This window comes from Scleropages formosus, chromosome 5, assembly GCF_900964775.1.
Source record: "Scleropages formosus chromosome 5, fSclFor1.1, whole genome shotgun sequence".
NCBI classification, from domain to species: Eukaryota; Metazoa; Chordata; class Actinopteri; order Osteoglossiformes; family Osteoglossidae; genus Scleropages; species Scleropages formosus.
Window position 1 is genome coordinate 34,284,264 of NC_041810.1, and position 24,389 is coordinate 34,308,652.

The 24,389-nt window shown below is 45.7% G+C and overlaps 1 protein-coding gene across 1 annotated transcript in view; it reads right to left on the bottom strand.

Annotated features, from left to right (window-relative positions):
• Positions 1-24,389, bottom strand: part of LOC108932985 (BAI1-associated protein 3-like) — a 131,374-nt gene that overhangs the window by 72,338 nt on the left and 34,647 nt on the right. The window contains exon 2 of the mRNA XM_018749756.2: positions 9,052-9,198. Coding sequence (XP_018605272.2) covers positions 9,052-9,185 — 134 coding nt within the window. The 5' untranslated portion in view covers positions 9,186-9,198. The remainder of the gene's footprint in view (positions 1-9,051; positions 9,199-24,389) is intronic.

The window sequence follows — 24,389 nt, forward strand, 5'->3', positions numbered from 1 at the left end:
ATAGTGTTCTGTTGCTTAACATTACTGTCACAGACTGAGCTGTGACAGGCAAGTTGGTTGCAAGGAATCAGTAAGATGCCGGCAAAGTACCATCAATGAAATGCTGAATCTTGTTGCTGTTGCCTGTCACATGCATTTTACCTTGTATTGTTATATTGCTTGTTCTGGTTTAGTATTCCATTTAACACTTTTTGTTTAAACTAGATTGGGTGCCGGGAAAGGCCTACCGGTATCTGTCTGTTTGTCATTAACTAATAATATTTCTTTTATGAAGGTATGGCAGGTATATGTAACTGGTTGTGGAGAGTGAATGTATTTATTGTTTTTAGAAGATCATTTCTGTAGACTTTTTCCTTACCATGTAGCTGTCTGGTATTCTGTTGTGTTTGGTGCCTTGTGTTGTAAACCAGATGGAGTGAACTATTTGGGGTATATCTAGGTGGGAGTCCTTGGGCACAACCAACTAGGCAGGGGTGTTTTATTGTGTAGTGTGATAAATGTTTTTATAAGTTGTAATGTAGGGATATTTATAGTAGAAAATGTTTTGTATTGTTTGTATGTTTTAGTATTTATGTTGGATGTAATTTTTGGGGAAATGTACTTTGGAATAGTTGAGGCTGTTATGGTATAACCAGAAGGGCGGAGTTATTGTTATATAAGTTTGTATTAGGGCACTAGTGGGGAGGGTGAATTGATGCAAACATATGTAGACACTCTCATGCAGTAAACAGGAGAGCTATGCATTAATGTTGATACAAGGGGTTAAGCCCATGGCTCATAGGCCTCATGTTCTTTGTAACTTAATGTTTGTTTTGTACTTGGTTGGGGGTTAATGTGTTTTGAGGAAAACTTTTTAGTAAAAGAAAATAAACCTTTTTGGTCCAACTACTTCAATTCTCCACTGCTGCTTCCATCTGTCGTCCATACTCTCACAATTACCTTTTGTGGTTTTGTCCCTAGATCCCGACTCACTTTCTAAACCAATGAGAACTTATTTCTTTGTTCTGCAAAATAGTATATAATCTTTGTGCACATGCAATAAACTTGAGGAGGATTTGGAACGAAACACGCTGCTTGTTCTTGTGTCCTACTCCACACACACACATTTTCAGAACCGCTTGTCCCTTACAGGGTCACGGGGAACCGGAGCCTACCCGGTAACACAGGGCGTTAGGCCGGAGGGGGAGGGGACACACCCAGGACGGGACGCCAGTCCGTCGCAAGGCACCCCAAGCGGGACTCGAACCCCAGACCCACCGGAGAGCAGGACCCGGTCCAACCCACTGCGCCACCGCACCCCCGAGTGTGTCCTACTCCACCCAGTGATAATTGGTCTGTGGTGTCCGGACGGCTCTGAGGTGGCAGGAGGCTGAGATAGAAATTAAAATAATTTTTAATCTAACACAAGTACACTTAGGAACATCCTTATGTTCAAACATGGTGTTTGTTATGGACAAACCATGGATAGCACAGAAGTCCAATAACATTTCAAGTGGTTCATGACAAGTGGTTTCAGACAATGAGTGGGTGTGTCATGTAGACAGTAAGCTCACTAGTTCTGAAGACACCTTGTATTCTCCACTATTGTTTCATTCAGTGAGAAGAAAATTATTATGAAAAATCAAGAAATACGGCATTCACCTCAAAGATGTTGCTAAAGGTGTTGCCTTATGCTTAAAGGACCTCGTCTGAGTTTGAGTCAGAGGTCCAATTACACACAGCTTTTTAATGGTAATTATTATGATGGCACTACACCTCATCTCTGACTAATAGCTTTTTAAAATTTTATTTTGTGCTTGTGGCATGCCCAGGCGCACGGAAAGGGGGGAGGGGAGAAGAAAGGATTTGCCATACCTGGGGCTAATAACAACCAGTATTTCAAACCCTGTGTGTAACAGTGAGAGGCAGAAACGGAGAACGAAGGCAGATGCACGCATTTGGAGCATGAAACACAGACAACCTCGCCCAACCCCGACGGCACCTCAAGACCCCCTCTTGTTGTACAACTTCCTGGTTCTCCCCTTTCCTCTACTCCCTTCCCAGTGACCTAATCCATTGTCTGTGTCAAGTGAAAATAAAGGACGTATGAGCATGCACCTGGAGTCTCTGGCGTCATGTGTGTCACAGTGCTATTTTGCATTGCATTTCTGTCAGAATCACATATAATATGATTGTAACAAAGTCAGTAACAAGTTAACACAAGTTGTTATAACATAAAGTCAGTTCAGTCTGTGGGTGTCTGGGGTGTGCCCTACAAAGATTCAAGAATGTGCCGTGGACCACTGCAACCCAGACAAATGACTAAGTAAAGTGTCTGAGTTAGTGAGCTTTCTTATGTTTCAGACTAACAGGGTTCTCCTTACTGATAAATGCTTGCTCCACTTCAGGTTTATGACAGACTACACCCTATCTTGTTGATACAGGATGCTACACTTGGTTCTGTACACCTATCAAAGGACACTAGTCTGTTGTATAGTAGCCTAACATACATACATTCAAATACTATGGGGAGTCAAGTGTCACCACTATTCAATTTAACTTGAATCAAGTATCACTGGATGGTGGGAGAAAATGGGGCACCTGGAGAAAACCCATCTAAACATGGGTGGGCGTACACTTCACACAGACTAAACTGAGAATGAAGCAACAGTACCACTCAAAGTTTGGACACACCTAAAGATGTTTTTAATAACTGTAGCATCTGGATGAGAGTCCAATACAGACGCATGTTGCTATAACATCCACACACGGAAGAAAAGTTTGACCCCACGTGCAGGGTGTATTTGTAAGTGCACAGTGCAAACTGTAAAGTACAGTGCAGTGGTGAAACAATGAAAGTGTGACAAGGAGACACACAGTGTATTCACACAAAGGTAAAAAGTTAAATGCGAATCTGTGAGTGGGACTTGAACACGGAGGCGTGACGCAATACCGGACTGGAACACTGGACCTGGACAGGAGCACTGGACCTGGACAGGAGCACAAAAGGTACGAGTATACAGGACAGACACTCGGGACTGGAACATAAACAGCTATGGGAGAAGACCTGGGAAACAGATAACTGAAGTTCACCAAGAGATCACAATGAAACACTAATTAAGAATCCGCCATCTACCCTCAGTAATTTTTTCTTTTTATACCTCATTAACCATCAGCTTGTGAACAGGTGCATTGGTCTGGACTACTGGCACTGAGTGGTGCATCCTCTGGCCCGTAGGGGTATTGTCCCTGTAGGTCATGACAATAACCTTAAAGACTTTGTTATCTAAAGGCTTGTGCTTAAATGATTGATTTTTGTTTCTAAGACAAATATACAGTGCTGTGAAAAAGTATTTGCCCCCGCCCTGATTTTTTTTTTTTTTTTTTTGCATATGTCACAGTTAAATGATTGAGATCATCAAACAAATTTTAATATTACACAAAGATAACCCAAATAAATACAAAATGCAGTTTTTAAATGATGATTTCATTTATTAAGGGAAAAAAGCTGTCCAAACCTACCTGGCCCTATTTGAAAAAGTAATTCCCCCCCCCCCTTTGTTAAATCATGAATGAACTGTGATTAACCACATTTTTTGGAAAGCTGAGTTAAATTTCACTTGCCACACCAGGCCTGATTACTGCCAGAGCTGTTGAATCAAGAAATCACTTAAACAGAACCTGTCTGACAAAGTGAAGCACGCTAAAAGATCTCAAAAAGCAACACATCATGCTGCGATCTAAAGAAATTCAAGAACAGATGAGAAACAAAGTAATTGACATGTATCAGTCTGGAAAGGGTTACAAAGCCATTTCTAAGGCTTTGGGACTCCAGCGAACCACGGTGAGAGCCATTATCCACAAATGGAGAAAACTTGGAACAGTGGTGAACCTTCCCAGGAGTGGCCGGCCTACCAAAATTACTCCAAGAGTGCAATGATGACTCATCCAGGAGCTCATAAAACAACTCAGAACAACATCTAAAGAACTGCAGGCCTCACTAGCCTCAGTTAAGGCAGTGTTCATGATTCAACAATAAGAAAGTGACTGGGCAAAAATGGCATCCATGGTAGAGTTCCAAGGCGAAAGCCACTGCTGACCAAAAAGAACACAAAGGCTCGTCTCACATTTGCCAAAAAACATCTTGATTATCCCCAAGACTTTTGGGCAAATACCCTGTGGACTGATGAGACAAAAGTTGAACTTTTTGGAAGGTGTGCATCCTGTTACATCTGGTGTAAAACTAACACAGCATTTCATAAAAAGAACATTATACCAACAGTCAAACATGGTGGTGGTAGTGTGATGGTCTGGGGCTGCTTTGCAGCTTCAGGACCTGGACGACTTGCCATAATTGATGGAACCATGAATTCTGCGCTCTACCAGAAAATCCTGAAGGAGAATGTCCGGCCATCAGTTCGTGACCTCAAGCTCAAGAGCACTTGGGTTATGCAGCAGGAGAATGATCCGAAATACACCAGCAAGTCCACCTCTGAATGCCTCAAAAAAAAAAACAAAATTAAGGTTTTGGAGTGGCCTAGTCAAAGTCCGGACTTAAATCCAATTGAGATACTGTGGCATGACCTTAAACAAGCAGTTCATGCTCGAAAACCCTCCAATGTGGCTGAATTAAAACAATTCTGCAAAGAAGAGTGGGCCAAAATTCCTCCACAGCGATGTGAAAGACTCATTGCCAGTTATCGCAAACATGTGATTGCAGTTGTTGCTGCCAATGGTGGCACAACCAGTTCTTAGGTTTAGGGGGCAATTACTTTCTCACATAGGGCCAGGTAGGTTTGGACAGTTTTTTTCCCTTGAACAAGGAGGTGTGACGAAATACCGGACTGGAACACTGGACCTGGACAGGAACACTGGATCTGGACAGGAACACAAAAGGTACGAGTAGACAGGACAGGCACTCCGGACTGGAACATAAACACCTATGGGACAAGACCTAGGAAACAGGTTACTAAAGTTCACCAAGAGATCACAATGAAACACTGATTAAGGATCCATGATCTGTCCTCAGTTTTTTGTTCCTTTTATATATTACTAACCATCAGCTTATGAACAGGTGCATGAGTCTAGACTGGTGGCACTGAGTGGTGCCTCTTCTGGCCTGAAGGGGTATTGTCCCTGTGGGTTGTGACAGTAAATTTAAAGACTTTTGTATCTAAAGGCTTGTGCTTAAATTATTTATTTTTCTTTCTAAGACAAATATAAATAGTCAGCTGATTCATATGTATTGTCTTGATTAGAGTGCTCGCAAACAGGAATCATTGAACTCAAATGCAGGTGTTTATTCAGTGACCGAAAATCAAAGGGACAGGCAGAATCGAGGTCAGGGAGAGGCAGTAATCTTCCGAGGAACAAATGTCTTTACCGGGGCAAACCAGAGTCTGAAATCCAAGAACTGCCAAAGCGAAAGTCAGAAAGCCAAAAAAACACAATCCGAGGGAGGCGAGGGGGAAACAAGGGACCAGAGACAAGGGGAGTCGAAGGAACAAGGAGACACGAAGCATGGCTTGACGCAGAGGGCAGCGGTCACTCTTCCATGAGCTGGTGTGGCTGGATCGCCCTTTTGTACTTCGTCTCCTTGATGCGCTGCAGGTGTGTTTGTCCCGTCCGATGCCGGGGGTGTGACAGTATGCCCCCTCCCACTTGAGCGGCTCCTGCCGCTCTACCTCCCCAGGAGGGGCGGCCCCTGAGCCTTGGGGTGGGCCAGTCAGGGTGAGCCCTATGGAAGTCTGAAATGAGAACAGGGTCCAACACATCCCTCGCAGGTACCCAACACTGTTCCTCAGGGCCGTGGCCCTCCCAATCAACGAGGTATTGTAACCCCCTAAGCCGTCTCTGGAAGCCTAGCAGAGCTTGGACATTGGAACAAGGATGGGCTCCAGGGTTTGAAAAACGAAACGTGAAAGGAAGGACAGATACGCATATGCGGAGGCAGTTGAAGTCTGTAGGTGACCGGGTTGAGATGATGGAGGACTTTGAATGTGCTGATGTACCTGGGCTGAGTTTCTTGGTGGGCAGTTGCAGTTTGAGGTCTCGAGTGGACAACCAGACTCGTTGGCCGGACACAAAGGAGAGGGTGTGCCTGACAGCAATTTTCTTGTTGCTTGATCCAATGGGTACTTTTCAAGAGATGGTTCCACACCACCAGACTGTACTGCTCTCCCGGTACCAGACGTCCGTGATTGGGATGTCACTGGCCTTAGGGTGCCAAGGGAACAGTGGCGGTTGGTAGCCCAGAATGCATTGAAAGAGTGAGAGACCCATACCTGAGTGCAGTAAAGCACTGCATGCATACTCTGCCCACGGGAGGTACCTGGACCATTGGTGTTGTTGCTGTCTGCAGTAGGTATGTAGGAAATGGCTGATGTCTTCTTGGAGCCTCTCCACCTGTCTGTTAGCCTGCGGGTGATACCTGGACATGAGGCTGACCAAGACCCCTAGTTTCCGCCAGAAAGCACTCCAGACCTGCAAGGTGAACTGAGAACCCCAATCAGAGACGATGTCCTCTGGAAGCCCGTACAAACGGAACACATGCTGGAATAGGGCTTCGGCTGTCTCCAGAGGCATGGGAAGCTTAGGCAGAGGAACAAGGTGGTAGGCCTTTGAGAATCTATCAATCACTGTTAGTACAACGGTCTTACCGTTAGACTTTGGGAGATCAATTAGGAAATCCACCGCATGTGGGAACAGGGGCACATTGGCACCAGAAGGGGTTTGAACAACCCTTCGGGATTTTGGTTTGAGGACTTGGCTTGGGGGCAGGTCTCACAGGCATTGACGTATTCCCACACATCCTCTTGGATGGCTGGGCACCAGAACCAGCCTTGCAAAAGGGCCAACGTACACCAGTGGCCTGGATGTCCTGCTGCTGTGGAATCATGGGCCCACTGAAGCAGTGTAGCTCGCATGCTCACGTGGACATACTCCTTTCCGGACGGATGGTGTGCGGGTTCTGGTTCAGCATCTTGGGCGGGCCAGAAGTCGTGGAAGAAGTCCCAGCAATTAGCACCTATACACAATGTCTGGGAAGAATGGGTTCTGACGGATCGGATGGTGGTCCTTTGTTGTCGCTGTCGTACACCCGGAACAGTGCGTCAGCCTTGGTGTTCTTGGACCCTGGTCATGGTGAAGTTGAAACGGGTAACAAACAATGTCCAGCAAGTCTATCTGGGGTTCAGATGGCAAGCTAACTGCAGGTACTCCGGGTTTCGGTGGTCTGTTAACACCAAGAAGGGATGCGCAGCCCCCTCCAACCAGTGTTGCTACTCCTCAAGTGACAGCTTAATGGCCAACAACTCCCGGTTGCTGATGTCATAACTGCGTTCAGCCTGTGACAGCTTTCTTGAGAAATTTCATCCGGCGATGAGGACGATGAGCGGCGCCGCAACAGTACTGCACCCCCAGATGAATCACTTATAAAAATTCGCAAACCCCAGGAATTGCTGCAAGGCTTTTACTGCCTTGGGATGGGGCCATTCTGTGACCAGCCAGACCTTGTCGGGGTACATGGCCACCCCCTCATGACTTAGGATGAACCTGAGAACGGAAACACTGTCCTGATGGAACAAGCACTTCTCCCCCTTGATACAGAATTATGATGTAACAACTGCTTCAGTACCTCCCGTACATGCCTGACATTCTGCTCTTTCGACTGTGAATAGATGAGGATGTCACCTAAATACACCAGGACACAGACGTTGACCAAATCCCACAAGACATGATTTACGAAGGCTTGGAAGACACTGGGTGCATTGGCCAGGCCGAAAGGCATAACCAGGTATTTAATGGCCTAGGGAAGTACTGAATGCTGTCTTTCACTCATCCCCCCCTCCTGATCCGGACCAGATTATAGGCACTATGGAGATTGAGTTTGGTCAAGATGCGGGCCGCATGAACCTGTTCTAAGGCAGTGGTAATCAAAGGCAACGGATGGAGATCTTTTACCGAGATTTTTTTCAAGCCCTGGTAATCTATGCAAGGGTGCAGGCCCCGTCCTTCTTACTTATAAAGAAGAACCCTGAGGAGGCCGGGGAGGTGGAAGGCTTAATGAGACAATGTATAGTTAGAAAATGTTTTCTGACCTAAACCTAACAGAGGTGGCTTGTGATGAGTTTGACCACAGAGAGAATGAAAAGGCATCGTCAAGGCAACTTCATAATTTTGATAATAAAAAAAGCCCTTCTGTGAGATGGTGTGTTCACACTTTTGACCAGCACTGCATGCCCAATTGCAGAGCCTAAGCACTGTGAGGGAGCGGTGTTACCTGCTGTACAAATTAATTGTTTTATATCATTAGAAGTACACACACACATTTTCGGAACCGCTTGTCCCATACGGGGTCGCGGGGAACTGGAGCCTACCCGGCAACACAGGGCATAAGGCAGGAGGGGGAGGGGGACACACCCAGGACGGGACACCAGTCCGCGCAAGGCACCCCAAGCGGGACTCGAACCCCAGACCCACTGGAGAGCAGGACCTGGTCCAACCCACTGCGCCACTGTGCCACCACGCCCCCCTATCGTTAGAAGTAATTAGAGGTAAATGATTGAACAAGTATAACGTTTTTGTCTCATTTGATGAACTGAGTTCTCTTTATCTAGTTTTAGGAATTGCATAAAAAATCTTAACTGGCATCTCGCCCTGTGTTTGCCGGATAGGCTCCGGCACGCCACAACCCTGCTCAGGACAAGCGGTTATTGACATTTGATGGATGGATGGATGGATAAAAATCTTATCATGTTTCACGTCATATTTATGCAGAAATAGAGAAAATTCTAAAAGGTTCACAAGCTTTCAGGCACTACGTTATGAAACTTATGGTTCAAGCATCCTGAGAAAAGCAATACTCAGTAAAATGCATTGTGAACTGATGTGGTACACTGCTGTCTGTGGTAGTGCTTGAGCATACAGAGATTATCGCTCCATCATTTACCACCCCAGTGTGGACAAGCATAATTCCGACCTATTAAGCTCCACAGATTTCACTGCAGTGTGGCATCAGATTTATACTGCGCAGTGAGCCTGCAGAGGTTCAGTCTGTATGCACAAACTTACCTGCGGGCTGCAGTATCAGGGCTATACACCAGAGGGCTGTTTGGCTGTGCTGTAGGCTCCCTCCTTACTCTTAGGGACTGACTTCTCTGCACTTTCCGTATCACACTGCTTTTCAACTCCAGCAGTGTTGACATGCTGATTAGTTTCCTGGGACAGAAAAGAGGGATCATGAGAGTAAGAATCCGATTGTTTCTCACAACAAAAGTAGTAGAGAAATGAAGCTAAAATTGAAAACAGAGATGGACTTTTCAAAGTCACTTATTTTGACTGTGAAAAATCACACATGAATAAGTATACATTAATGAGCATCTATTATCAATAAGTATAATTTCTACAACTTACATAGTTTCACTTTGCTATGGCACAGATCCTTTATAGGGAAACAGGATCAGTAGAACCTACAGGGTACCTGCACCACAATGAAAAAAATCATGGGCAGTTTCACAAATATTTCAGAATGACTTCTTTTAAAAATGTGAGTTCATCTGTGTACTGATTTCACAATGCATTCTGACTAATGTATTTTAGGTTGTTTTACTGTATGTGAATTTTTTACATAATTTATTCCAGGCTGAAGAACACATCACGTCTGTTAAAGGCGTGCAGCATTAGATATCGTATAAGCGGAGGAACCATCGATGTGCAGCGAAGAGTGGTTGCTCCATTCTCTCCTGAAGTTAACAACCATCTGTTTTGTTTTGTCCACATTCAGGCCTGCTACACAGATGCAACACCTGGGGGGTGTTGGAGATGCTGCGACTGAGGTCACTCAGTCAGGAAATCTAGGACCCAGTTACAGAGAGAGGTGTTCAGGCCTACCAGAATCAGCTTTCCAATCAGGTGCTGAGGGATGAATGCTGAACTGAAATCTATGAACAGTATTCGAATGTACATGTCCCTTTTGTCCAGATGTCTGAGGACCAGGCAGCATTGTTTGTTGAGCGGTTAGGACAATAAGCAAACTGCAGGGGGTGCAGTGAGGGGGGGCAGCAGGGTCTTGATGTGCCTCATGATGCACATCAAAGCACTTTATGATGATGGCTGTGAGTGCAACAGGGCGGTAGTTATTGAGGCAAAACACAGAAGACTTCTTCGGAACAGGGACGATGGTGGTGGCCTTGAAGTACATTGGAACGACGGCGCTGCTCAGAGGGATGTTGAAGATGTCAGTGAGAAAATCTACCAGCTGGTCTGCACATCCTCTGAGCGCTCTGCCAGGAATGTTATCTGGTCGGCTGCATTGCAGTGGTTTAACAGATTTAGAAAATTGCTTGCATTTATTTCTGTGTATTTGTTTATTCACAAATACATTAAAATAACACATCAGTATTCATTTTCTGACAGTTCATGTGACATTGTCTCTGGGGGTTCGAGCAGTATCTTCATCTGTCCCTCGCATCTACTGTTTTTCCTGCATAACACATTTTGCCACATTAATGGTTGGAATCTGCTCTAGTTTGGTACAGGTTTCATATGATACTACTTTATTGGCAGGCTTCATTAGAGGTGGGGGCTACAGCCCAGAAGATCATTCCAAAATTAATAACTATATGCTCTGCAATGAATTACTATATGCTCTGCATTGCTGATTTTAGCACAAGATTTCCATGCAAATTTCAACCTCTTCAGCACCATTAAATCAGTAAATACAACAGCAGCAAGGTGTAATATTAAGGCCACAGCAGAGTGCTTGCCTCCCATAATATTTCTGTTACATAGAAATTTGCTAAACTCATACTTTACCGGTTTAAACTGTAAATATTCAGTTCTGGCACTCGGAGCAACTGGTGCCCATAGCAAAGGAGGTATGAGTACCACCTGGTTTAACCTAGCCTGTGGTCACAGTATGTCTGCCAAGGGAAAAATGGTATATTCAACTAAGTCTGTGCTGTGAGCCTGTGAGAGTTCAGATGCCTGAAAACAGCTACCTGCTAAGATGATTAGGTCACTATGGTAACAGCTGGATGTGAGAAGAATTAACCAGGTATATAAAGTTCTTCAAGGCTATGTAAACACCAACCAGAAAGAATTATTATACCAGACTTTGTGGACTATTCTGGCCACATAAGAGGTCTGAAGTTTTGATCTTATGTTCATTTTAGAAAATTATATATGCAGACAGTTCCAAATTATTACATTTACTGTCACTACTTTTAGATGCAAAAGAACATTCTGCTGTTTTCTCAAAATGCGCAGTTGTATGTATCTGGATCCACTGTTTGCATATTTTATGAATGTATATACTGTACCACAAAATGAGCGATTAAAATTATATGGTGCACAAAAACAGTCATATGCCTGGTCAATTAAAAAATAAATGTGGAGATGGCTATAGGAATTGTAAGACTTCTTCCAGCATACCTTTCTAAAATTAATATAAACAGCTATCAAGGGCAGGAGGCGTCCCATCTAGAGTGTGCCCCCTTCCCCCTCAGCCTTGCGTCCTGTGTTGTTGGGCTAGGCTTGGGTTTGCCGTGACTCCACTTGGGACAAGTGGTTGTAGACATTGTCTGTGTGTGTGTTGTTATCAAGGGAGAAATACAAATGTCTTATTTTTCTAAACAAGACTTTGAATGTGTAGATTATCCTGTAATAGTCTGAAATGTGAATATAATTTGTCTCTGAGACCATAGGTAATACTCGTTTTAGCTTTTGTTATATCAGTGAACAGAATGCAAGAATGTATGCAGAAGTGAAAGGACGTGTTCATTTTTCCAGTTCAATATTAGCCAAATTATTTTTTATTAGAGTTGATTAGTGGTTCATGAGAGCAAGAGAGACATGGCAGTGTTGTGGCTGGATTAGGCTCAATTCAACACAGGCTGATGAAGATGGCATTGAAATGGCATCACATTCAAGGACCTCATTCTAGATTATGACTGATTTCAGTTTAAAAATAACATTGAGGAGAAACATCTGAATGACACGTAATTAATTACGAGATAATTACAAACTCTACTATCTCTGTTGTCGCATGCTTCTGAAATTGGCAGTGCAGTGCATCAAGTCTAGTGTCCAGAAAGGACTCATCAGAGCCTTCATAGATGACCTGACAGTGACTATACCATTTGTTAAAGATACGACTGGATTTTGCAGGGAGTAGGATGAGTTTCAAGCCAGCAAAGTCCAGTTCTTTGGTGCTGAGGAAGGGAGAGTTTTCTGATAACTTTCACTTTATCATAGGGAACACAGTGATTTCATTAATTCTGGATAAGCCAGTAAAGACTTAAAGGGAAACTGTTTCATATCAGCTTGATGGATACAGCAGCAATTTATGTATCTTGCAAAGATTTGGAGGGGGGCTAGCATGGGAATGTAAGGTCTCTTAGGCAATGCTCTGGTGAGCAGAGCCCCACCATATTAAGTTTTTGATCCAGGCAATATATTATATGCTGCTTGTCCATCCCACCTGTACAGCTGAGGAAAAAACTTGAAGAGCGCAACATTGGAGCACATCCTCAGCAGCTGCTAGGTGGGAGTGTTACTGATGGCACCATGACCAGGTGGTCAAGTGGTGACACACACATGTGTTACTGTAACATCTAAATATATACATAACAGATGATATACTTAAGTGCAGGTGAATAAAGTGGATATACAAGTACACAGTGACATTTAGGAAATTAAATGTTATGAAGAACACCAAACAAAGAGACACCTAGAGTGTTCTCACACAGACCATAACTGGAACCAAACTTGTACACACAAACGTGACTTGGACACGGCTGGGACTCGGGTAGCACTAATGGACCCAGAGTGACACCCCATGTGTTCTTGAGTGTTTTTCACAGGGATTCTGGTAACTTCATGCCAAAAGGACTTATATGAGGTTTCTTTCTTACATATCTCTTAAAAAATGTCATCCTGTACAGCAAAAAAATAACTATAATGGCTGTGGGAAATGTACACTCACAGAGAACTTTATTAGGAACACAATACTAATACAGGGTAGGGCCTCCTATTTCTCTCAAAACAGCCTCAATTGTTCATGGCATGGATTCCACAAGATTTTGGAAACATTCCTTTTATATTCCGGTATGTTGACATGACTGCATCACACAGTTTCTGGAGATTTTAAATGTATAACTTAACTTGTAATGCATTTATTTATCTGATTATTTTCCTGCAAATTTACTGAGCATTGATATTGTAGCGTGGGGGGTGCAGTAGAGTGGCGGGCTTGGCTGGGTCCTGCTCTCTGGTGGGTCTGGGGTTCAAGTCCTGCTTGGGGTGCCTTGCAATGGATTGGCATCCCATCCTGCATGTGTCACCTTCCCCTCCAGCCTTGTGCTCTGTGTTGCCAGATTAGGTTTTGGTTTGCCGCGACGCTGCTCGGAACAAGTGGTTTCAGACTGTGTGGGTGTGTGTGTGTGTGCGTGTGATATTGTAGCACATGCCACTCTGGGTCTGGATGGGGCAAAGCAGGAGGCATGGAAACTGTTCATTATGAATGTTTATTGGAACACCGGCACACAGCCAGAGGTATCAGCGAGTACCAATGAAAATACTGCTCTCGATTTGAGGAGCATTTTTCCTCAAGGACCTACATTCAAGATACACAGGAAAAGATGTTATACCCCATGCATTTTTTCAACGGTTGCACACAAGGACCCAGTCCACCCACCACCCTAAAACCACAGAGAACAACACCCAGCATCGTCAACATACATCTTCATGCCCCAAAACCAAGACACTTAACTGACTTATACCCACCCACCAAACCGAAACTAATCCTACCAACAAAATCCAAAGCAATTAACTGAATTTAACGCACCAACAAATAACTAACTTAAGTCTAACTGACTAATAGAAAACACCAAGCCACACCCACCAGCAAAACACCTAAAGCAAGCCTAACCCAACAAAACCAGTCATCCAGCCAACCCACTAACAATAACCAACCGCCAAACCAAAGCCAACAAATCCAAACCTACAGACCAAGGCACAACCACCAACAGAAACCAACCAAGCTTACGTCCACCAATACAAAAACTAATAAACAAACCAGACAGACCAGGTCTAACACATCAACTCAGAACTATCCACCCATACCACCAGCAAACCAAGCCTAACAACCAACCATCAAACCACACCCACCCACAAAAACCAAACCAAGTCTAACCCACACACACAAAAACCAACAAACCACACCCACCAACAAAACCAAACCAACAAAACACATCTGATCTACCACCAAACCAAAGCTAACCACCAACACAAAAAACACCATCAACCAACCCCAACAAAGCCAAATCAACAGACCAAGCCTAACTCACCAACCAAACCAACAAACCACACCAGCTGGGCACCAACATGAGTATTTCATTGAGGTTATCAAGTGGGCACCTCCTTTCATTGGTGTTTTGTTGAATTAGGCCCACGACACCTCCGGAAGGCTCAACAGTGCAATCCAGCATCCCAGAAGCACCCCCTTCCACACACAATCACCAACTAAAGCAAGAATAATCTATATATATTTTCCCTTTTTCCAGTTAATACCTTAAATACGTGGGTGTTTATATAGATAATTTGTTATGTTGGTATTCTTACATAAACAGTCTGTGTTCTAGATTGCAGCAGAGACTACATTTTTAGCAAAGGTTAAAAGTATTTGGGGTAAACCAGAAGATTCTGTTTCTGTTTTATCAGCCTGTTTTTGAGAGCTTGATAAGATATGGTATTACAGCATGGTATGGAAACTTGACTGTCCGATCAAAATCGAAACTTGCACTACTACATACTGCTCTAAAAATTATAGGGTAGGAAGAGAAACGGCCCATACAGGAGTTATACGAGGTATCTATTTTAAAACAAGCTAAAAAAATTGCTGGTGATAACACATATATTTTACAAAAGAATTTTAACATGTTACCCTCAGGGAGACGATTTAGGATTCTGATGTGTAAATCAAATAGTTATAAAAATTCTTTTGTGCCAACTGCGGTTAAATTATTGAATAGAGAATTCCAAGACTGAGATTTTAGACTGGGATACAGTAGGTTTTTAATATATTTTGATTGTTGTTTTATTTCTTATTTTATGTATGTTATGGTATGTATTGTTTTATGTGAGTCCAATGTTGTCACTGGCCGTGTCATGGTTGTCCAAGACAAATTTCGCAGAAATGGGACAATAAAGTATATTCTATTCTATTCTTTTCTATTCTACCTAGCCAGTTACAATCACTATTTCAACCAAACTGTGATATTTTTTTCCAAATATCTCAGATATCATTTTAATAGACAGTAAACCACATTGCCCCAGCATCTGATCTCCATGAAAATATCAAAATCTGTTTTGCTTCTAATCATCTACAGAAGCAATATCTGCACATAATTACTCTTTAATATACTGTAGGTGTGTATTTATTGTCGTTATTATCATTATTTACAGTATTATCATATATTACCAAAACCATGCAGATTGTTTAAACTCAGTATTTATTTAAAATGTGACTAATTATTTAGCTATACGTGTGTGTTATTGAAATTGTAATTTATCTTTGCTGTGTCTCTTTCTTTTAGTTTTATCCTATTCGAGTTGTCACGTTCACACCACCAAGCCAAACAACTGCACCTGCTGTGCATCAGAGCGATCAGAGATAAAGGAAGCCACGCCAATGCACAAAGTTGCGGAATCTCATTGAGCCCACTGGATCTCCTACAACAATCAGCAAAACCCACTTATCTCTTTGTCCATACAGTCCCTCCCTGTCCTTTGCCCTTCATCCCCTGGTCCCTGTCTTCTCGGTTCCCGATTTTCTGCTTCGTCTGATGAACTTTGATTTCCATCTCGTCCAAAGAACAACGTCTGCGCCTTGAATGACCTTTGCCTGTCCCCGACTACGATTCTTACCTGTTTCTTTGTCCAATCCTTCCAACATAAAAGAACCCGCAATTGGGTTCTCACCTACTCCTCGGCCTCCTGTCTTCGTTCCTGACACCAGTCTGCATCATATATTGAATTTATGGAACACAGTGAATTCATCATTTGGCCAATACCTGTGGTTAGAAAGAGTTTATCTGTCTCTTTCAACAACAAGGTATTCTTAATTAGGCAGGCAAAGTAGAACGTCCACGGCTACCAGCTGAGTAACACCACCCGACTATTCCCAACTATAGAATCGATACTCTCAAGGAATGATAGAATCCCTATTTGAGCTCTATCCTGAGCGTGTCGTCAAAAGCTGCACTGATGTGTTGTATGTTCTATAAAATGTATCGCTGTCATGGTTTCATGTGGGTTCAGGACTCAAGTGCAAATTTTTTTTCAGAGGGGCGGAACTGGAACACAGCAGCGAGATGAAACCATACAGCAGGACACACACAAGATAGAGGTTACAGGAGTCCGACGCGGGGAATGGGTCTGAAGATCGAGGGACAGGGTTCCTGACACAAAGGATGGTCGAGGTCCAAATCGCAGTTCGAAGTTCGAGGATGTGATCGAAGAGCCATGGTCATGGTCCGAAATGAGAGAAGTCATGATCAAAAGATTCATGGTTCAAAAGGCAAAAATCTAGATCCAAAAAGCCATGGTGAGGTTTGAAAAGAGGGAAGTTTATAGATCAAGGAGTAAAGTCAGAGCAGTGGACAGTAAGCGACCAACTTAGGTCCCATTCTTGCTCGGTGGAAGGACAAGGCAGAGGCAGGCGAGAGAAACAATTTGCAGTGTGGTTTTTGGATTCGGCATGGTACTGAACAATGTAATCAAAGCAAAGCAACCGAGCAGCTCACCTTGCTACGCGCATGGAAGCTCTATCGGTCCCTTTGGTAGTCAGCAGAGTAGTTAAGGCCTGGTAGTCAGTCTGCAAGGTCTATCTGTGACTCCATAAGTATGTCCTCCACTTTTTGATAGCCCACACATATGCCAAAGCCTCTTTCTCAACAATGGAATACTTTCGTTCAGCTGGGGTGAGTGTTCTAAATAAAAAAAACAACAGCATGTTCATGACCATCAGCGTGTATCTATGAGAAGACAGCACCCAATCCATAATCAGAGCATCAGTGGAGACGACAGCTGCCAGGTCAGGGTCAAACAGTGGTAAAGCAGGACTGTTCACAAGAAGTTGTTTGACTGCAGCCAAGCTGTTTTGAGCTACTTCAGACCAGCAAAATCCACTGTCATTGCGCTGGCATGCATGCAAAGATGCCACTAGAGAAGCCAAATTGGGAATGAATTTGTTGTACCAAGAGAGGAGACCCAGCAGAGAATACAACGGAACAGCATCCGCTGCCGCAGAGACATTGATTATTGCAGAGAGAAGTTCCTGGTCTGGCCGAATACCCTGTGCAGTCACTATGTGTCCAAAGAATCTCAAGCTCTGCTTCCTGAAGTGACACTTTGACTCATTCTGCAGCAATCCAGCGCCTTTGAGACGTTGCAGCACATCCTTCAGCACTTGATCATGCTCCTCCAGAGAGCATCCCAAGACGATAATGTCATCCAAATAGTTTGCATTTACATTCCAGAGTCCCCTAAGAATGACATCCATTATCTTCTGAAACGCGAACGGAGGCAGAAGCAAAGCCATAAGGTACCTGAGAGAACCTGAAAAGACCCTAGTGTATAATGAAGGCTGTAAGGTCCCTGCTGTCTTCATGGAGAGGTACCTGGTGATATGCACTATCTAAGTCTATGGTCGAAAACACAGTCGCACCTCGCAGTAGTGTCATCATCTCTTCCACATGCGGCAAAGGGTAGCTATCCACTATAATTGCCTTATTGGGCCCTCACAAATCCACACACATACGAATTGCCCCCGTTTCCTGCTGGACCACAATTGGAGAAATGCACAGAGAGGAATCAATTCTTTCAATAATGTCTGAATGCAGAAGTCAGTGAAGTTCTGCAGAAACAGCATCCCGCACAGAGAAATGCAAGCAATGCCATTTGTGCCTGACAGGAGGCACAGAGTCAGAAATTTAAACCTTATGAGTGAAGTTTCTCACACAGCTCAGTACAGTATACTGTGATGAAAGGGGGAAAGGGCGCAAACCGGAGCAGAGTGTGGTGGCGGCAGCACTGTGTATCCGTCAAATCAAAGATGAAGTCCTTTAATCAAGTCCATGCCTAGCAAAGCTGTGCCATCATCAACAATAAAGAAGTGAGCAGAACAAGTAAGGCCATATTTAGACACCTTTGCAGGGTAAACAGCCTAGGAGTGAAATTGGTACACGTGAATAAGCAAATGGATAGTAGCAGGCTGTAAGGGCACAGTGTGAAAATGCAACTCATACATTTGTTTCAGTAAAATGGACACTGAGGAAACAGAGTCAACTGTAAGTCGAAGAGACACAGGTGTAGCAGTAGGTGAGACATTTATAACCACATCACACAGCAGATGGGCTACTGGTCCAGGCAGGTGGAAAATACAGACCTCCAGTAATTCAACCGCATGCACTGAATGGCAAACTCACAAAAATATCCAACCTTACTGCAGTTCCTACATTTAGAAATCATCACCAGTATTAGGGCATGTATAAAACTGTCTCTGACGTTCTGTTCTGAGGCAGTGCAGGAACAAAGCCCATTTTCTTGCTTCCAGCCAGGAATGTCAGTCGCATGAATGACTAACATGTTGTCATGCTGTGTGCAGGGGATCAGGAGAGCAGACTTAAGTACTAATGCTAACTTGCTTTCTTTGTATAACACACGGTTGCACCCATTGCTTCATGATGGCGCCGCGAACGGCTGCCTCGGTGTGGAGCTCCACAGTTGTTTTACTGTTTTTGTTAGTTTGCCCTGTCTTTAGTTATACTCCGACAATCAGTTTTACCAGGGAAGAACTGCTGAACATTCGGCAGTACACACCACCCGACATTTTACCGGTTTTCGACTTTTCTGACGTTTTGCTGGACATTGTAGTCGGAGGTGCAGCGGCGCTACTCAAGCACTCCAAGACGCGCAAGCGTGGAAAACGAGCCGGCGCGCTTGCCAAGCTCCGAAAGCGCAACAGCGCTGCCTAGTATCCATCTGGCGAACCTCCGCTCCTTACCCAACAAAATGGACGAACTTTTCCTCCTGTCCCAAAAAAACAAGGACTTCTTAAACTCTGCTGCTCTGTGTTTCACGGAAACCTGGCTGAATGAAGCCATCCCGGACAGCGCGCTACATCTGCCGGGCTTCCAGCTGTTCAGAGCGGATCGCGACGCGGAATCAGCGGGGAAATCACGTGGCGGTAGGACATGCTTCTACATCAACGGAAAGATGGTGTACAGATGTGACAGCGTTGAAGAAGATGTGCTGTCCCGACCTAGAAGCGCTCTTCATCAACTGCAAGCCTTTCTACTCGCCGCGGGAGTTTTCCTCGTTCATCCTCGTAAGTGTTTACATTCCACCACAAGCGTGTGTGAACGCAGCGCTGCAACAGCTGGGCGACCAGATCACTGACACAGAGCAACAACACCCGGACTCTGTTATAATCATTCTCGGGGACTTTAATAAAGCAAATCTCTCCCGTGAACTGCCAAAATACAGACAGCATATTACATGTCCCACCAGAGGACAGTGATATTTGGACCACTGCTACACCACAGTAAAGGATGCATATCACTCTGTTCCACGGGCAGCTTTGGGGCTCTCTGATCACTGCCTGGTTCATCTTATACCCACCTACAGGCAGAAACTGAAATCAGCTAAACCTGTAATAAGGACTGTTAAAAGATGGACTGAGGAAGCAGAGCAGGACTTACAAGCCTGCTTCGAGTGCACCGATTGGAGGTGTTTTTGAGGCTGCTGCTAGCGATCTAGATGAGCTCACAGACTCTGTAACATCATATGTCAGTTTCTGCGAGGATATGTGCATCCCTACCAGGACTCGTTTAACATACAACAATGACAAACCGTGGTTCACTGCAAAACTCAGACAGCTTCGTCAGGCCAAGAAGACGCCTACAAGAAGGGGGACGGAGTCTTGTATAAACAGGCCAAAAACACACTGGCAAAGGAGATCAGAGTGGCTAAGAGAAACTACTCTGAAAAGCTGAAGAAACAGTTTCCAGCCAACGATCCTGCATCAGTGTGGAAAGGCCTGAAAGACATCACAAATTACAAGACACCACCCCCCGGCACCATGTCAACTCAACAACTAGCTGACGATTTGAATGAGTTTTATTGCAGGTTTGATAAACCCTGTCTCACACCCTACACCCATTCAAACCCTCTCTCCACGAATCAATTAACACCTCCAGTAACCCCCACCTTCCCCCCTCCTGCACCTTTGATCTGTGAAGAGGAGGTGCGTCGGGTCTTTGTCAAACAGAAGACAAGGAAAGCACCAGGCCCAGACGGTGTCTCATTGGCCTGCCTAAAAACCTGTGCTGACCAGCTGGCCCCTATCTTCACAAAGATCTTCAACAGATCACTGGAGATGTGCGAAGTTCCTTCCTGCTTCAAACGCTCCACCATCATCCCCATTCCAAAGAAACCCAAAATCACAGGACTTAATGACTACAGACCTGTCGCCTTAACGTCTGTGGTCATGAAGTCACTTGAAAAACTGGTGTTGGACTACCTGAAGGACATCGCTGGACCCCCTGCAGTTTGCTTATCGAGCAAACAGGTCTGTGGATGATGCAGTCAACATGGGACTGCACTACATTCTACAACATCTGGACAAACCAGGGACTTATGCGAGAATCCTGTTCGTGGACTTCAGCTCAGCCTTCAACACCGTCATCCCACACCTCCTCCTGTCCAAATTAACCCAACTCTCTGTGCCCGCCTCCATCTGTCGGTGGATCACCAACTTTCTGACAGACAGGCAGCAGATAGTGAGGCTGGGAAAATTCTCATCCAATACTCGCACGATCAGTACTGGCGCCCCCCAGGGATGTGTGCTCTCCCCACTGCTCTTCTCCCTGTACACCAACAACTGCACCGCAGAAGACCCCTCTGTCAAACTCCTGAAGTTTGCAGACGACACCACACTCATCGGCCTCATCCGAAATGGCGACGAGTCTGCTTACAGACAGGAGGTCCAAGAGCTGGCTGTCTGGTGCAGTCATCACAACCTGGAGCTGAACACGCTCAAAACAGTGGAGATGATCGTAGACTTCAGGAGAAACACCTCAGCATTATCCCCACTCACCATCATGAACAACACTGTGGCAACAGTGGAGTCATTCAGGCTCCTGGGCACCACCATCTCACAGGACCTGAAGTGGGAGCCCCACATAGACTCCATTGTGAAGAAGGCCCAGCAGAGGTTGTACTTCATTCGCCAGCTGAGGAAGTTCAACCTGCCACAGGAGCTACTGATGCAATTCTACTCTGCAGTCATTGAGTCCGTCCTCTGCACCTCTATAACTGTCTGGTTCGGCTCAGCTACGAAGTCAGACATCAGAAGACTGCAGCGGATAGTTCGGACTGCTGGAAGAATCATCGGCACATCCCCCCCAGCTCTCCAAGAACTGCACTCGTCCAGAGTCAGTAAAAGGGCTAGCAAAATCATTGTAGACCCCTCACATCCAGGCCACTTCCTCTTCGAACCCTTGCCATCTGGCCGGCGCTACAGAGCACTGAGTACCAGGACAGCCAGGCATAAGAAAAGTTTCTTTCCTCAGGTCATCTACCTCATGAACACCTAAATCTCTCCCCTAGAGAGTAAACCGTGCAATACATAATGCTGTTTATATTTATAACTATTTATCACATATCTCTTACTCACACTCCCTTGCATTTGTATCTAGTGACTATTTTTGTATATTGGGTACTTTATATTTTTAAATATTTTTTATCCCTTGCTCACATACTCTATCTTCTCACCTGTCTTGTCACTGTCATTCTGTCTGTGCTGTGGTAGTTCCTGTCACCAAGACAAATTCCTTGTATGTGCGAACATACTTGGCAATAAAGCTCGTTCTGATTCTGATTCTGATTCTGAGAACAGAGCAGAGCAGAGCAGTCAGCCTTGGAAGACAGGTGAGGAAAACATCTCTCAGTTGGAGGCTCCGCAGCCAGGTGTGTCAGAGTGGGTGCTTTTATACTGCGTCTCCAGGGTCGTCACCGGGGGGGGCGTTGAGGTGGTCGTTACGCATGCGGTTGCTAGACGCGCAGTCATCGGGCGCGCCAGGAGTGTCAATACCAGTGAGAGTGCCCCCCTCCCTATGGGCGGCTGGGCACCCAACACTGTTCCTCCGGGCCATAACCTTCCCAGTCAACCAGGAACTGCAGGCCCCCTCGCTGTCAACAGGAATCAAGGAGTGCCCGAACAGCATAGACCAAGTCCCCATCAACCGCCACCGACTCGGTTGGAGGGCTCGGCGTGACATCAGCAGTTGCCTAGAGAACAGAGGACTTGCAGGATTTCAGCAAGGAAACATCGAAGCTGGGATGGACCCATAAGTCCGGGGAAACTGGAGCCCATAAGACATGGGTGCGACCTGACAAAGGACCTCAAAGGGGTCGATGAAACGGGGGCTTAGCTTCTTTAAGAGATGGTGTAGTCTCAGGTGCCGGTTGAACAGCCACACTTTCTGCCCTGTCTGGAAGGTAATGGGACACCGGTGGCGGTGCGCCTATTGCTTGTAGCAGACGGTGCTATGTCGGAGATGAGCCTTGGTGGCACACCATGTCTCCCTACTGGCCTGGTGCCAGGTGTCAACTGCGGGTACGTTGCTCGGGCCGGGGCACCAAGGGAACAGAGCAGGTTGGTACCCTAAAACATATTGGAACGGTGACATACCTGTGGAGGAGTGGGTCAAGGCATTGTGGGCATACTCAGCCCAGGGCAGGTACCGGCCCCACTCGTAGTGTTGATGGGTATAGTAGCTGCGGAGGAAGCGACTAGTATCCCACTGCAGTCGTTTCACCTGCCCGTTGGACTGGGGTGGTAGCCAGAGGTGAGGCTCACCAAGACCCCAGGTTTTGCCCAGAATGCCTTCCACACTCACGAGATGATTTGGGGTCAGACACAATGTCTTCAGACAGACCGTATAGGTGGAAAACCCGTTGGAATAGTGCCTCCGCCATCTCCAGGGCCGTGGGCAATCGTGGTAAAGGGATCAGGTGGCAGGCTTTGGAAAATCGGTCAATCAAGGTGGGATCTCTGGGGGGAGATCCACCAGAAAGTCCACTGCTACATGAGACTAAGGCCGTGAGGGTACTGACAGCAGTTCCAGCAAGCCAGTAGGTCTCTGTGTTGGAGATCCAGCTTGGGAGTAGATTGTGCAGGCCTCTACATACTCCTGGATGTCCTCCGGCATGGAGGGCCACCAGAATCTCCCTTGGAGGAGGGACAATGTTCAGCGCATGCCAGGGTGACCATCCGTGGGAGAATCGTGGGCCCACTGCAGGAGCGTTGGTCGCATTTTCAGGGGCACATACTCCTTACCTTTCGGTGCCACGGGTGAACTGGGCTCGGCTGCTTGTGCGTCCCGGAGGTCCAGAAAGAAGTGCCAGCGTACTAGGGCCACAACACAGTGCTTGGGTAGGATTGGCACTGGGCGTTCGGTCGGAGTGCCAGTGACAAACAGCCGTGAGAAGGTGTCAGCCTTCGTGTTCTTAGAACCCGGTCGATACGATACCTGTGAAATCAAACCTGGTAAAGAACAAGGCCCGTCAGGCCTGGTGTGGGTTCAGATGGCGTGCTTTCTGAAGATACTCTAGATGATGATACATGATGGTGCCGCGAATGGCCGCCTCGGTGTGGAGCTCCACAGTTGTTTTACTGTTTTTGTTAGTTTGCCCTGTCTTTAGTTATACTCCGACAATCAGTTTTACCAGGGAAGAACTGCTAAACATTCGGCAATACACACCACCCAGCATTTTACCGGTTTTCGACTTTTCTGACGTTTTGCTGGACATTGTAGTCGGAGGTGCAGCGGCGCTACTCAAGCGCTCCAAGACGCGCAAGCGTGGAAAGCGAGCCGGCGCGCTAGTCAAGCTCTGAAAGCGCGGCTTTAGAACAGCGCTGCCTAGTATCCATCTGGCGAACCTCCGCTCCTTACCCAACAAAATGGACGAACTTTTCCTCCTGTCCCAAAGAAACAAGGACTTCTTAAACTCTGCTGCTCTGTGTTTCACGGAAACCTGGCTGAATGAAGCCATCCCGGACGGCGTGCTACATCTGCCGGGCTTCCAGCTGTTCAGAGCGGATCGCGACGCGGAATCAGCGGGGAAACCACGTGGTGGTGGGACATGCTTCTACAACAACGAAAGGTGGTGTACAGATGTAACAGCGTTGAAGAAGATGTGCTGTCCCGACCTAGAAGCGCTCTTCATCAACTGCAAGCCTTTCTACTCGCCGCGGGAGTTTTCCTCGTTCATCCTCGTAAGTGTTTACATTCCACCACAAGCGTGCGTGAACGCAATGCTGCAACAGCTGGGCGACCAGATCA